The sequence below is a fragment of the Lygodium microphyllum genome, chromosome 19 (assembly GCF_053477565.2).
Source record: "Lygodium microphyllum isolate KBCC chromosome 19, Lygodium_microphyllum_v1.1.10, whole genome shotgun sequence".
NCBI lineage: Eukaryota > Viridiplantae > Streptophyta > Polypodiopsida > Schizaeales > Lygodiaceae > Lygodium > Lygodium microphyllum.
This window is the reverse complement of record NC_141153.1, coordinates 142,006,135-142,022,155: the sequence shown is the minus strand read 5'-3', so window position 1 is coordinate 142,022,155 and position 16,021 is coordinate 142,006,135. Positions and strand designations below refer to the sequence as shown.

Here is a 16,021-nt window from a genome sequence, read left to right as displayed (position 1 = left end):
TAAGCTCATTAAGTAGCTAAAAGGACTTCATCTTTTTTGCAAAATTATCACTCAATTCGGGTGGGTTGTATTATTGTTTTGGGGGGACCTTACTTCATTATCCCCTTTACCCTAGAAGAACACTTTGCGGCTGGGAAATTTGAGAAGTGTTTGAAGGTAGATCGATCAAACTGTGTCTTGCTTCTTAGTTTCTAAAGACACGAAATACATTTACTAGCCTTCTCTCAACGGTAAGGCTTAGACTAGAAGGAAAGGCCAAATATACTTGTCAATAACCGACCATGCATCAACAATACGTCTAAGACCCGGCAACACAAGTTAGGGCCACTAGTATGGTCGAGTTCTACATAGTTTGCAGAAATTTTGTAGAAATATATACATCACAGTTTAAAGAAAGATATCAACAGAGAATCTACAGCATGTTAAGGGGCGAACGATTCCTGCAGGCAGGAGAAACATGTACGCTTGGCAGGCGGTGTGAGATACACGGAAGCTCGCAAGTGTCACGATTCTTTGCAACTATTGACGTTCATGTGGCGTTCCACGTCACACGATGCGAGTCTCTCTATTGGGGAACGCTCCTCTTGAAGGTTCTACATTTTTTTAATTTTGCTTAATATATCACATTCCGTTCGCGCATTTTAAAAAAAAAGTTCCGCCGGATGTAGCCACATTCTAAGAAATATCCCTGGACGATGGAACACGCCACTGTGTTATATTTTATTACATATAACATTTTGACTGGAATCTGATTCGAAGGACGCGACAAAAGGTATGTTGCATGTGGGTAATTAGGAAGGCCTTGGAGTCAATCACTTTTACGCACGGATTAGACTCGAGTGGCTCACTCATAATTGTAGGAGGTCGATCAGCAATTCATGTGCGAGCAGGAAGAAGATCCCGTTAATGATCATATATGCTGTAGTCTGTTATCTCAGGTACAAAGACAAACATATTATGTCTATCTGTTCTCTTCGAGGAAACTGTAGAAGCTCTATTATGTCCTTTATCAAGCGCTGCAGCCTGCTTCGCTCCCTTCCTCCCTCCCTCTCCTTCGCTTTCTCTCTCTAGATCTGCGAGACACTGCACGCAGATCAGCCGAAAGGCAGCTAGCCCTTTATTCTGGTGCACGTTCTTCCTGTCTGGGAATGGCTGCTGATCTGTACTGTCACGGGCCTCAGACAACAATACGTCGCTGCGTCTATAAATACCCCGGCTTTACGATCAAGTTTCACAATCAAGCCAGTAGATCTCAAGCCGCCTTTTCCATCAGCTATAATTCACTCAGCAACTACTAACGATGCATGTGGTGGCGATTCCTTATCCCGCTCAGGGGCACATCGTCCCACTCATGCAACTCTGCGTGCGATTAGCTGAGGAAGGATTCACTGTCACATTTGTCAACACAGAGCATAATCATGCACGTATTCTCCAATCTCAGGTCAGTAACTATTATCATAATCCTGATGACAAATCGAGGCCGGCCTTTGCGCTCTGCTATAATAATATACGGCTTGTGGGAATCCCGGGGGGCTTGCCGCCGGAGCTTCACGGTGACCCAAATCATGTCGTGGCGGCGTTTCAGGCTTCGGAGGCCTTGGCAGCGCCGTTCGAAAAGCTTCTAGAGGAGCTTAAGGACGAGAAAGGTGTGCCGCCTGTGTCGTGTATTCTCTCGGACGTCATGACGTCCTGGACTCAGGACGTGGCGGACAAGCTGGGAATACCGCGCCTTGCTTTCTGGACCTCCTCAGCTGCTGTCTACTCAGTCGTCTGGCACATGTACCGTCTCATCTCTCGAGGACTACCCACGTTCGAAGGTGAGGCACGCCAGAGAGAGAGAGAGAGAGAGAGAGAGAGATGATTCCTTAATTCGCACATCGCTGCTTCCTAAGTAAGTGTGCGCACATTGACGCCCAGGACTAAGTTTTCACACACGCATGCCCCGTTCATATACCTAGGTTTGAGTCATTTATGATTCTACAATCATCCTATGGATCCACTACTGTCAACCTGTAATTATAGGGAGCTGCCCAATTTGCGGAAAGTTTCGTGCAGGGGAGATCATAACCCGCCTGCTGCAGTGGGGGACTGCCACCATCAGACGACCCCACTCCCATCCCCACCGCAGCAGGTTGGGATATGATAGGTGAGACGAGACATTGAAAAAACTTTTCATATCCTCGGACTTCAAGAAATGAAGTCTGGAACGTCGGAAAATTATCTGAAACTGAATCTTCTCGTACGTGTTCCTTGCAGCTGTCTCCTCCGGCTCCTTTGCAGAGGATAACGACACAGCGATGGTGTCCAACATCCCGGGCTTGCCACCCATGGATTTGAACGACCTTCCCATCATCGTGAGGAGCGGCCCGGCTGATTTCATCTACCAGTTCCTCATGCGCCAGCTCGAGCCCTTAGAGCGAGCTGCCTGTGTGCTGCTCAACACCTTCCATACGCTGGAGAAGGATTGCATCGATGCTCTCATAATGCCATCAAGCGATGCGGGCCTTCCCTGCCTCTCGATAGGACCATTAATACCATCGGTTCTCATGGTAGAGGCGGCATGCGGCACCGAAAAAGGCGAATGTATAAAGTCGGCAAGTCTTTTCTCAGAGGACGAGAGCTGCATCAGGTGGCTAGACGCTCAGCAGCGCGGATCAGTTCTGTACATCTCGTTCGGGAGCATCTTCACGATGAGCAGAGAGCAGGTAGGCGAGCTAGCGGCGGGGCTGGAGGCGAGTGGGCAAGCCTTTCTATGGGCCGCCCGGCCGGACTTCGCCGCAGAGGGAGGTGACGTGCTGCATACGCTACCGCGGTCCTTCCTGCAGAAGACGCAGGGGAGGGGCATGCTGGTGCGCTGGTGCCCGCAGCTGCGGGTCCTGTCGCACCCGTCCGTGGGTGGCTTCCTCACCCACTGCGGGTGGAATTCCACGCTGGAAAGCGTGGCCCTGGGCGTCCCCATGCTCTGCTGGCCGGACGTTGGGGAGAGACGAACCAACGCCAGGCTCGTGGTCAGCCTTTGGCGCGTCGGCCTGGAGTTTGCCAAACCTAAAGGCCAGGGATGCGTCAACAGGCACGAGGTGGAACAAGTGATCAGGCAATTCATGGAGCCGAGTGCTCCTCAAATGGAGATGCGAACCAGAGCTTGCAAGCTCCGACATGCTGCCATTACAGCTTTAAAGAAAGGCGGTTCGTCGTCCCGAAGTTGGGAGCTAGTGCTGGATTCCATAAAAGTTGGGGCCGGGGGAGCGAGCGAGAGAGTAAGAGACAGGATTTTGAACGGGACAGGAACAATCCTTGAAGAGAAAGACGCATCACATGCCTCGGGCTGCAAAGGCTGACATCGTCTAATTCTGGTCATGTTAGAATTGAACCACATCGACAGGAAAAAGGAGATGCAATGTTTCTGTTTCTTGTTTCTAAGAGCCAACTTTCCCTAGCACAACGTGTATCCACAATTGTACTTGCTGTTTGTAGATCTTTTTGTGGGTAAAACTTGATAGTAACGTCAACATATGCCAAGGTTGAACCTCTCATGCTTTAGTAATAGTGAGGACAAAGGTCTTGCAAAAGTGCAGCGCAGCTTAAAAGTATGCGATATCTAAATCAAGGAACGAAGATACGAGCTCTCCTCCTCACAAACTAAACAATAAGAACTTTAACATGCTTGGAAATTCAAACATGATCTGTTTAACATGGGATTATATGGATGCGTGAAGAACTATCATTATATATACACCAAACCACTTCATAGTCTTCACATACACCCAACCACTTTGATGAAGGGGGTTACTCACAAATATACAAGTGTATCACATGCGATTAACACATTAGATTTTTGAAATCTGTTTGTTTAGATCATTTTTACACACAAAGGGCATCAATATTTGTAAGTTGAATAGAAACATGCTATGTTTTATTCATAAAAAGCTCATAAAAAAGGGAATTTTAACTTAGGCTTTGAATTGCACATGACAACAGGAGTTTACTTGCAAACCACTAAGCTACTTCTATTCTTATGCACAAGTTACATCACATATTTCACATGTAGAGACTAGGTTCACTTTTCCACTTTCTGTGATGATATGAGTGAGTTTTTTCGCATTAACCTACAATCCACTACATGACTTGTAAGCAAAATTTTGCATGATGCTAGAAAAACTTAAAACATATATTATTATGCAACACCCTCATACCAAGGAGGATTTATGTTCTAAGAAAGCAAATAACCTTTCGAGGCCCTCAAGTGACACACTACAAATGAGAAAAAAACTCTCCTATATCTAATAACTGCTACTAAAATCACTAGGTTCTTGATCTAATGTCGTACTACTAAGCATCATGTATCTAAAAAATATAACAAACTCACGGAAATGAGGTTCTTGATCTAATGTCGTACTACTAAGCATCATGTATCTAAAAAATATAACAAACTCACGGAAATGGTCATTAGTAATGTTCTAAATACATCCAATGCATATGCAAAGGCATTTATGATTCCTTGAAAGTTTCATGTTGTACTCAACTTCGACTTTATTATTGGCTTTTGAAAGTTGGAGATTGGATCAAGTTGAAGATTGGAGATTGGATTGGATGGAGCCTACATCATGAACTACTAATCTAGTATTAGCATTGTTGCATTTCTGGTATCTTTGTATATGATACTCATATCACTACATGTGTGTGTATGTAAGAGAGGGTTAATAGATACACACACACACATAACATTACAACATTTAGAGATACATATACATGTTCTTTATTTGAAGTAAGTTGCAATAAAAATTAAAATATTTGATGTTGGATACTTTCAAAGGATGCTAGAATTTCACGGAGTCTATTAAGAAAAATTTTAGTGTTTGTAGGTTTTACTGAATGTGTAGAATCTCTAATAGTAGTAATTAAATGTGTAAATATTTTCTAATGCCCACAATAAAGTATTGTTTAATAGTCAAAAATACATTTTATTCTATTGTAAAGTGCAAACTAATTGTGCGATGGACTTACAAGAAAATAAATTGCAAGTTGATTCTAAATGATTATTAAAGGAGTAGATCAAATGTACGTGTATATATTTGTGCAACTTACAGAATCACAAAAGAGGATACCACCTTTTCAATATGTAAAGTACTATGACTATTGCAAAGTGGACCACATGGTGAATCTAACATATCAAATCTTTGACACATACTACTTGATTAAACATAACATAATTTGAAAAAGTTAATATATTTATGCAAAGAATAAGAGAAAAACACATGATAAAGCCATGGTTGGCCATCCTTCAGCGTTGAATATTAATTTACATAGTTATGTACATTCATGTCATATATTTCAATACAAATATCAATCAAATTACTAAGTTTTGTGTGTAGAAAGTTTTCTATAACTTGCTAAAGTTGTTACATAGTTTGACTATTCAAAAATATTTAGGTAAATCACTTTTAAAAAAAGATTAGAATAGAATATTTTTAGATGGTTGTCTATTGGCCATTTTACCCTATATATCTCTCTAGTTCCTTTACTCTATCTCTTTGTATATTTATACATTTACTCTCTCTTCTCTACTTCCTCTACTCCTTTACTCCACTACTCTTCTCTCTCTACTCTCTCTTTCATCTCCCTACTATACTCTCTCCACTCCCTTTAGCTACCCTCTCTTTTCTCTCTCTAGTCTCTCCACTTTACTCTCTCCTCTCTATTCTTTCTCAATCTCTCATCTATACTCTCTACTTTCCTCTTCTAATTTATCTTTCTCTCTACTCATGTTAAATAAATCATATTATATATTTTAAATTTAAAAATATTAAATTATTTAATATATTCAATCAATAAAAAATGAATTTATATTAAACTTATAACAGAAAAGTAGTTTTTTCTCTATTTGTTGATTTTTTAAAGTATTAATTTTATAAAGTTATTAAAAATGTTTATTTCATATTGAACAAATAATTTAAAAATAGTGAATTTACATACTTTGATACACTCCATGATACATATTATTGCAATATAGCATTCTTTTAGCTACCTTACCAATCGCACTTTATGTTTGTAAAAAACTCTACTTATCTCACAATAACTAATATCTCTTTAATTATTCTCTAATCTCCCCCCTTCTTCTCTCTGTCTCTGTCTCTCTCTCTGTCTGTGTGTGTGTGTGTGTTTTTTTTTTTTTTTACATTTACCATAAATGTACCATCCTTAGAAAATAACATGGAATTATAGTATTTACATTGATGATATTTTACCAAAATTTCCTATGTAAAAATGTTTATTTTATTTTTGTGATTTTGTTTAAATTTACTACATGATCACAACTTGGTGCACAAGTGTACACTTGTGACACTGATTGCATTATACTTAATAGATATATGGAAGGATACTAATGTGCTATAAGTTGTGGTGAGAAAACTATTAGCGAAAGTTATGTGGAATAAATATTTTGTGCAATCACATTTTAACGTGTAAAAATTAATTATGGTTAAGCATTTCATAGCATAAAATTATTTATTTTTATGTGCTTCTTAGTTGAAGGAAATTGTAGGCATGCACTCAAAATTTATTTATTTGGATACAGTTATTTTATAACTTTTGATTATTATTATTATTAACCTTGACCAAGGTTTATTAGATAGGAATTAGAAAATATTGGAGCAGAAGCATGACATTCATACAAGGAAAACAAGAGCCTAAAAAGGAGATGATTTTCATTATTAATTTTTAGCATAAAAGCTTAAATACAAATGATAAATGCATGCATGGGGAAGGTACTTGGCTATGCATGGGGGGGGGGGGGGGGATTATGGCCAATCTTGTATTGTGTACACTTTGTAGTTTTTTTATTTCTTGATTTAATTAGTTTTCTTTCAATTTTTTGTTAATTACTTGTTGTTGTATGGCAAAGGTGATCAGCGAAAAAAAATTAGTGTATTAGTTTCTTACGTGAATAAGTTTCAATTATAGGGCCATGTTGTGCTTTACTTATGGATTTCTTACATGAATGGGTTTTAATTATAAGAGTTACATTGTGTTGCTCTGCTAAATCCCATCATTGTCTCTAGACTCATTGAAGGATGAGGCCTCCACACCATAGCATGACAAGTATTGAGTAATGCCTATAGATAGAGTAATGCAAGTGTGACAAATCTGTTCATGTATATGATATACTTATCTTGAAATTCTTGAATAATATTCAATCATTGACAATAAGCTTCTCTAACAATTTTGAAATTTTCAAAACATTAAGATGCTGCATATTACCTTTTGAATCTACAATACCTAATTCTTATGATGATAGAGGTAAGTGATGCACAAACTAGGCATAGTTGAATATAATAGCATAAGTGCCTATCCCAATGGTTTCTTGCTCTTTCGTGATGAGTATGAATTAATAATAAACATATGACCAAATGTGGCATTAATAGATATCAAGAAGAATGACAATGTCAAATGGTTGTCTAGAAGGTTCTCAGACACATCTACTTATATTGCATATCCTTTATATGTTTTGGAGTAAGAACATGGTAAGTTTAACAAATAGTATGTGCAAACTTAATTCACAACAACATATAGACCTAATAGCGACATTTAAAGTGACTAAATTATTCATGGAAAAAATTACTCCCCTCATCGCTATTTGCATCGTCATTAGTGACAGGATAAATTCGTCGCTCTTTGCATCTTTATTAGCATCACTAATTAGGATAGTGATGCAAATAGAGACGCTAATAGCGACGCAAATAGAGATGCTAATAGCAATGCTTATAGCAACAGTTGCAAAGTAAATTTCTAACACAAATAGCATTAGTTATAGAGATTAGGTGGTAGGGGATACAACCCTACCACCGTTCTAGTTATATGCTTAAATATTCTTGTATAAATCATTTGCCAATGTTATCTATACCTAATGTCTAAAAATTATGCATCATATTTTCAAAAAAAAAGGAATACTTTTATTGTTGCAAAAGCTAGATATAATTAATTCGAAAATGTATTATGCAAGGAGCTTTTTCATCACTTGCTTCGGCCTAAGAAGAAGAAGAGATTGTGATTGCAAAAGATAGATATAATCAATTAAAAAAGTATTACTCAAGGAGCTTTTTTATCACTTGCTTAGGCCCAAGAAGAAGAGCTTCACTTCAAGCTTTCATTGCAGACAAGACCCTAAGGTATGAATAAGTCCCATTGATATTCTACTCACTCCAACTTATTCCAAACTTTTTTAAGTTTTTTAAGGGGAGCATTTGGACATTTGTAAGAGTTATACACCATGGCATTGGAGGCAGAAACACTTATATATAGAGAGAGTAGTAGTGTCTCTGAGCTCTACTTCTTCCTTCTTGTTTTTACCTACATCTAAGTCATCTTCTATCTCTTCTTTCTTGGCCTCACCCTTCATTAAAGGCATCCCTCTCCCTCTCCCTTTCTATCTTCCTCCCTCTCTCTCTCCCTCCCTCTCATAGTTTCTCTCTCACCCTCCCTCTCATAGTTTCTCTCTCTCCCTCTCCCTCCCTATCTTCATTTCACTCTTTCCCTCCCTTCATCCCTCTCTTCATTTCTCTCTTTATTTTTTTCTCTATCACTTTCATTTATATATATATATATATATATATCTCTCTCTATGAATCTCTTCATAAACAATAAGAAAGAGAGAAGCAAAGAAAAGAGACAAGAGAGAACGTGTTTACCTCAGAGCTTGAAGAAGAATCATTTCGCGCTTCTCTACTACTTCTTCTTCTCCTTCATGGGTTCCCTCCTTCTCTTGCTTTGATCTCTCTCCCTTTTTCTCTCTATACCCTTACTTTGATCTCTCTCCCTTCTTCCCTCTATACATCTCTTCATCAACAAAAAGAAAGAGAGAAGTAAAGAAAAGAGAAAAACAAAGAAAGAGGAGATAATCCACTTACCTCAAAGCTTGAAGAAGAATCCCTTCGTAATTCCGTCCTTTTTCTTCTCCTTCACAAGTTCCTTCCTTCTCCTTTACACTTATCTCCTCGTTGTTCACTATGGATGCCGGCGATGGTGGTGACCTCTCTCTCTCTCTCTCTCTCTCTCTCTCTCTCTCTCTCTCTCTCTCTTTTGATACTTTCTTACGAAGCCCCCCCTCTCTTTCCTCTTTTTATTTCTCTTCGTCTCTCTTCTTTCCCCTTCCTTATTCTCTCTATTTATCTCCCTCCTTCCCTCCCCCCTTTCACTCAATGCATCTTGTTGCAAACACAATGAAAGATAAAAAAATAAAAATCTTAAAAAACAAAGATATTGAAAGCAATGTCACTCCACCTCTCTTTTTCTCTCTCTCCCCCCTCTCTCTTTACTTTTCTTTCTTTTCCTTCTCTTTCATTCACTCATTGTTTTCCTATTTCACTCTCCCTCTCTCTCACCCTCTATTTTGTTCTCTCTATCTCTTATTTTCACTCTCCTTCTTCTTTTTACCTCACCCTTCGTTTCTACCTCCTCCTCTTTTCCTTCCCTCTCTCTCTATTTCTCTCCCCCTCTCTTTCTCTCTCTCTATTTCCCTTTCTTTGTTTTCTCTCTCTTTGTTTCTTCCCCCTCTCTCCCTCATTGTTTCTCTCACTCATCCTCCTCTCTCTCTCCCTTCATCTCTCATTTCTCTTCCTCTCTCTCTTTGTTTCCTTTCTCCCCTTTCTCTCCGTCTTTCACTCTTCCTCTCCCTTCCCTCATCTCCCTCCCTCCCTCCTTCTCTTTCCATGCATCTCTTTGCAAAGGAAAACAAAAAAGGAAAATAATAGAATGAAAAAATAAAGCAAGAAGAGGCAATGTACCTACCTCAAAGGCATGAAGATGAAACCCTTTGTACCTCCTCTTTGCACCTTCCCTCCCTTCTCCCTTGCACACTTCTCCTTCTTCTTTGTGTATAGCGATGGCAGCGATGACAGTGGTGATGAGCTCCCCGTCCCCCCCTCTCTCTCTCCCTCTTCCTCTACCTCTCCCTCTCAAAGCTTTAAGCTCTCTCACTCTCTTTCATTCTTTTCTTGCAAATGTTTTCTCAGCAAATGTCATGCGAAACTTTTTTCTTAGACCGGTGTCACTATTAGCATGGCTATTTGCATCACTATGTGTGTCACTAAAAGTGTTACTATTAGCATCACAAGTTCTATGTGTGACGCTAATAGAAACGCTTTTAGTGGCACCGCTTTTTTGTCACAAATGGTCGTTGCTATTGCCCCATTCCCTTATAGTGATTTGTAGATGATATGTAATATATACCAATAAAATATAGGTGTGGCATCATGTCCACTCAACATTTGTGGATTCTACAAAAGTGGAAAGGGATTTATGATTTTATATTGTAATGGAGGGTATGAATCCATTCAGATTGCACTTGACCTCTTACCTTGTATGGGTAGTAGCTCTTGTTAGCTTTAATATTTAACCATGGCTTTCTACCAAGAAATGACTCTTGAACCTTGGATTTCTTATACCTAGATGAGATAAGGTCAAGAATATTGGTGCCTCTCCCAATCTATTGATTGATGAGATTAAGGAGCTATGGCAAAAAAACCATTCATGACTTTTTGTTATACAAATAGTACTTAGGTAAATGTATCTCTATTTTATCTATTTCCTCTAGCATATAATTTCATGATCAAGATACTTACACATAATGGTTATTATAGGGCTAGTCACTCCAAGTTACTATGCATGTTGTATATCTCCACCCAGGTTAGACTCTCACATGCCAAGCAAAGAGGCATAATATGAAGGTAAGGTAGTCATAGAAGAGGATTGGGAGTTGTGCATGGGATTTGGTGCAAAGGCAAGCATGCTCTTTCACCCTTGTTGTATTTGACAATGAGTGATAATTAACTTTATCTTGAATCCATAATACAAGGATTAGAGTGCCATGTGCTCATGTGTGTGTAAGATTTTTGGGTAAAGTGCATCGATAAGCTATACTTGATGATGAATTGTGGCATCTTGATGAAGTTTGAGCAAGAAATTTAATGGTGAGCCATATATTCGAACACTATAATAGCAAAGATGGATTACTTTTGCACCTTGCAAAGCTTAAATAACTGGACTATCATACCTTTTTCATGATCATATTTTATATGCAATGATTTAGAGTTATTTTGAAAGGAGCAAGGGCCACTGTTCATTGAGGGGCTACTAGATCCTTAGAGACAGTTTTGAGGAGAAGAAGAATGATTTTTTAAAAACTTTTAGGTTTTCATGAGTATTGTGTTTGATGAAGTTTGATTTGTGATTACCTCTCATAAGCGATCTTCTATCCTAACCCATAACAACTTCACTAGTGGTATGTTATTGCTCTAGTGTTGTTGAGATAACTTTTGGATATGAGGGAAGCAACAGTCCGAGCATGGAGGAGAAGTGGATAGAACAAGTAGAGGAGCAAGTCTTGCAATGAGTGAAGCCTTGCTCCTCATTGCAAGAAGTGGATAGAATAAGTAGAGGAGCAAGGCTTGCAATGAGTGAAGCATGAGAAGGGATTCCAACAAGTAGAGAAGATATGTTGGAAAAATTTTGCACATCAAGTGGAGGACGTGCCCTTGCAAGAATTGTTCAAGAATAAAGTGGACTTGAATTTTTCTAGCACTACAAGGAATTGGGCAATTAGCGATGCCGATTAGCGACGGCGGATATCGGCGTCGCTATTGGCATCACTATTTGCGTCGCTATTGGCGTCGCTATTTGCGTCGCATTTGCGACGCCAATAGCGACGCCGCAGGAAAAAAAATGCGGCCGAAACCTGAGCGCCGTTTTCATTTCTTTTGCTTCGACTTTTGAGAGCGAGAGCGAGGGAGAGAGCGAAGGCGAGAGAAGAAGAGGAAGAAGACTTGCTGCCGCCGCCGCCGTTGTTCGCGAAGGAGAGGAGGAGCCCTCATTGCAAAGAGAAGCCGGCCCACGCTCGCCATATCTCATTGGTGAGTCTCCCTCTCTCTTTCTTTTGCTTGTTGAAGGTTTAAATCGTTCTCTTTTGCTTGTTTAGGAGAGGAAATGAAAGAGAAGGAGAGGGAGAGGGAGAGAGAGGGAGAGAAAGAGAGGGAGAGGGAGAGGGAGAGAAAGACAAAGAGAGGGAGAGTGCATTCTCTCTCTCTCTCTTCCTTTTGCTTGTTTAATGTTTAAATTACTTTCTTTTTTGCTTGTTTAGGAGAGGAAACGAGAGAATAAGAGAGAAAGAGAGGGAGAGGGAGAGGGAGAGGGAGAGGGAGAGGGAGAGGGAGAGAAAGAGAAAGAGAAAGAGAAAGAGAAAGAGAGGGAGAGGGAGAGGGAGGGGGAGGAAATGAGAGAGGGAGAGAAAGAGAAAGAGAGGGAGAAGGAGGGAGAGTGCATTCTCTCTCTCCCTCTCCCTTTTGCTTGTTTAATGTTTAAATCACTTTATTTTTTGCTTGTTTAGGAGAGGAAATGAGAGAGAAAGAGAGCGAGAGGGAGAGGGAGGGGAAGGAAATGAGAGAGGGATAGAAAGAGAAAGAGAGGGAGAGTGCATTGTATCTCTCCCTCTTCCTTTTGCTTGGAGGATGTTTAAATCACTTTATTTTTTGCTTGTTTAGGAAATGAGAGAGAAAGAGAGATAGAGAGGGAGAGGGAGAAAAAGAGAAAGAGAGGGAGAGGGAGAGGGAGGGGAAGGAAATGAGAGAGGGAGACAAAGAGAACGAGAGGGAGAGGGAGAGGGTGAGAGAGAGAGTGTGCATTCTCTCTCTCATGACGGGTTTGGTTGTTTGTTGTTTGAATCACTTTCTTTTTTGCTTGTTTAGGAGAGAGGGAGAGGGAGGGGAAGGAAATGAGAGCGTAAGAGAGAAAGAGAGGGAGAGGGAGAGAAAGAGAAAGAGAAAGAGAAATAGAGGGAGAGGGAGAGGGAGGGGGAGGAAATGAGAGAGGGAGAGAAAGAGAAAGAGAGGGAGAAGGAGGGAGAGTGCATTCTCTCTCTCCCTCTCCCTTTTGCTTGTTTAATGTTTAAGTCACTTTATTTTTTGCTTGTTTAGGAGAGGAAATGAGAGAGAAAGAGAGCAAGAGGGAGAGGGAGGGGAAGGAAATGAGAGAGGGATAGAAAGAGAAAGAGAGGGAGAGTGCATTGTATCTCTCCCTCTCCCTTTTGCTTGGAGGATGTTTAAATCACTTTATTTTTTGCTTGTTTAGGAAATGAGAGAGAAAGAGAGATAGAGAGGGAGAGGGAGAAAAAGAGAAAGAGAGGGAGAGGGAGAGGGAGGGGAAGGAAATGAGAGAGGGAGAGAAAGAGAACGAGAGGGAGAGGGAGAGGGTGAGAGAAAGTGAGAAAGAGAGGGAGAGGGAGAGAGAGGGAGAGAGAGGGAGAGAAAGAGAGGGAGAGGGAGGGGAAGGAAATTTAAGATAATAGACTTATTGATAATGGTATGCAATGTTCTTTGCCATGGGCCACGTACATTGGTAACTTTTTAAGATGGCTTAAAAATGGTCAATTCCTTCATGAAGTCCAAGTAGGGGATCTAATTGTGATATGCATAATTCATTGTTTTTGTATTAACTTTATAGGCATGCCAAATTAGAAATCATGCCAACTAGTCAACGGAAGGACTAAAAGAAAATGATACCCTAGCTAATGGTCATTAAGGTACTTCATCAAAATGAACCCAAAAGTATTGTTATAGAAGAAGAAACCCTTAAATTGAGTATAGGATAATTTCTCTCAGGTCTTATGACTATGAGTAGAATTGATTGAAATAAATTTTATTACTATAGTTATAAAATTTCATAGATGGCGCGCATTAATTTTAAAATGGATTACTTATACTCAAAGCCGAGATATAACAAATAATTATCTACCGGGACAAACAAATCCTTGAGCATGATACAAGGCCGAGATATAACATCGGAAAATCTCTCAACTACTATATACAATGCAAGATTTATGGTCAACTTACAACTTGACGTACATCTCCATAAAGCTATCCATTTAAGCCTCATTTGCTGTAATGTAGATAAGATGGAAAATGAAGAAGGTCTTATTGTTCAAGACCGCAAGATGTATCTTAATCAGTGTGTCCCATGTCCTTGCTCTCAATGCAAGTTGGCAATTAGACGAAAATGCCGATTGTCTATAGAACACGTACGACGATTTGGCGAGTTTCAATCTGAGATCATTGATCAGACGATTGCAGATTTTCAGCAAACGGTAATTTGAAGTTAGCATTTTTCATGCATTGTACTCTCAAGCTAATTGAAAACCATACACAATAAGATTGGGTCTTGTTGGCAAATTTTCTATCCAGGGGGGTGATGTCTCGACCCAAGGGGGAGTGCACCCTTTGCGGCCAAATAGAAGAGTTGGTGGATGTGCGATGGATGGATTGCAGGAGCCAATCGACCACTCGCAAGGCCCATCTATACCGTCAATGCCAGAGGAGACAGACAACCTTCCCGACCTGCCTACAATCTTGGAGCCTGAGATGGAGGCAATGATCGATGCATTGATTCCCATGGATGTTGAGACATCTGACCCGCTTAGAGAGGAAGCATCCATACCATTATATGATGGGTGCCGAGTATCTCGCTTGAAGACATTGCTTGCACTCTTAAGTGTGCAAGCAAAATACGGTTGGAGCGATACGAGTGTGACTGAGTTATTCAGGTACCTTGCACACAAGCTTCATTGATTTTTTTTTGTGGAATATTGCTGCAAACATTTGTGTTTTTTCAAGGTGTTTTATGATTTTTTTCAGGTTATTGAAATATCATATATTGCCACCTGCAAATACCATGCCTGAGTCTCGTGATGATGCACGACATGTTTTACGGAAGCTTGGCATGGACTACAATAACATCCATGCATGTATCAACGACTGCATATTATTTCGAGATGAATACGAGAATATGGAGACATGTCCAAAGTGTGGTGCTCACAGGTATCGACAGGACTTGCAAGGGCAAACCATCCCTCAAAAAGTTCTCAAACACTTTCCGCTCATCCCTCGCATAAACCAAATGTTTTGCACGTCTGCCATGGCAAGCTTGACAACATATGAAGACCTAGTGTCAGTAGATGTAGAATCCCAGTTTATTCTATTTTAGGGGAAAGGAATGGGACTATGCCATATTGCAGAGAGGTTGAGCTTCGCATCCCTCTCATTTTCCATTCTCCATGAACCAAGTGCAGCATGAATCCGCTTCGACTCTATTGTTCCTACGCAAAGTGGTACATCTGGAGCTCGACACTAGCTTCTTCCTAGAGACTTTGCTGATAGGAAAGGAACCCTGACCTCAAGTCGATCCCAAGTGGGAACGGTCGAACACTTCTGCTCCGGGCAGACTCGAGAAGACCTAGATTGCAAACCCTATGTCATTCCTTGCGAGTGCGAGGCGGAGCCTTTCAGACCCTCCTCCTGATGGGCTGCTAAGACATGTCCCACAAGCGAAAAAGCGGACACGTTATAGTTGGTATCAGAGCGAACCAACGGGATTTGAGATTTACAGGGGAACCTAATGGAGGAAAATAAAGGGAACAAGGGGGTAGCCAGGGAAAGGTGAGTGGAATAGAGCAGCGTTTTCTATTGAGAAACATTTCCTTACTCACTTATGGATGCTGGATTGCAGAGTCACGAAGCATGGAACAAGTTCTTGGTGTTCCAGGTCATGTTTATGACTACAATGCATACTTCGTATTATCATCAGAGACTAGGCATGATGAATATTTTGGACTGCATCTATAATCCTTCACCCCTATATGCAGAACAGAGATGGACGGGAGAATCATGAATATACTACATAGCAGCCCACCAACTCGCGTACCTTCAGACCAACTTAAAGAGAATCAAGTGGATGGAGGATTTAAAGATCGTAAAGCTATTCATCTTTGTTGAAGCTCACGCAAACGCAACCTTGCATGTTGGCGGTCGGCAAGTCAAGTAGAATAAGTATGTTTATGAAGAAGTGACCCGAGTGATCCCTGCCGACAGGATCAATGTGCTAGGGCACTATGAGAAGAACGGGTATCAAAGGAAGGGATACCTAGAGCTTTCTATGACTTATCGCTTCCTGAAAATCTAGGACCCCACTCATATTATTACTC

At 40.4% G+C, this 16,021-nt stretch overlaps 1 protein-coding gene across 2 annotated transcripts; it reads left to right on the top strand.

Annotated features, from left to right (window-relative positions):
• The first annotated feature begins 874 nt into the window (after window positions 1-874).
• LOC148020448 (UDP-glycosyltransferase 85A7-like) lies at window positions 875-3,738 on the top strand. 2 transcript variants are annotated; one of them, XM_087700756.1, is made up of 3 exons: window positions 875-1,441; window positions 1,586-1,817; window positions 2,257-3,738. In XM_087700756.1, exons 1-3 carry the CDS (start codon window positions 1,301-1,303, stop codon window positions 3,336-3,338), a joined length of 1,455 nt encoding a protein of 484 aa, XP_087556882.1. In that variant the 5' UTR covers window positions 875-1,300; the 3' UTR covers window positions 3,339-3,738. The 2 variants fall into 2 exon arrangements, with proteins under 2 accessions (XP_087556882.1, XP_087556881.1); XM_087700755.1 differs by having other exon boundaries at window positions 875-1,817; window positions 2,257-3,734.
• The last annotated feature ends 12,283 nt before the right edge of the window (window positions 3,739-16,021 follow it).

Coding starts and splice junctions, on each gene's coding strand:
- LOC148020448 (XM_087700755.1), top strand. CDS start 1,301: ATGCATGTGGTGGCGATTCCTTATCCCGCTCAGGGGCACATCGTCCCA. Junction 1,818..2,256: donor AGGACTACCCACGTTCGAAG/GTGAGGCACGCC, acceptor TGTTCCTTGCAG/CTGTCTCCTCCGGCTCCTTT.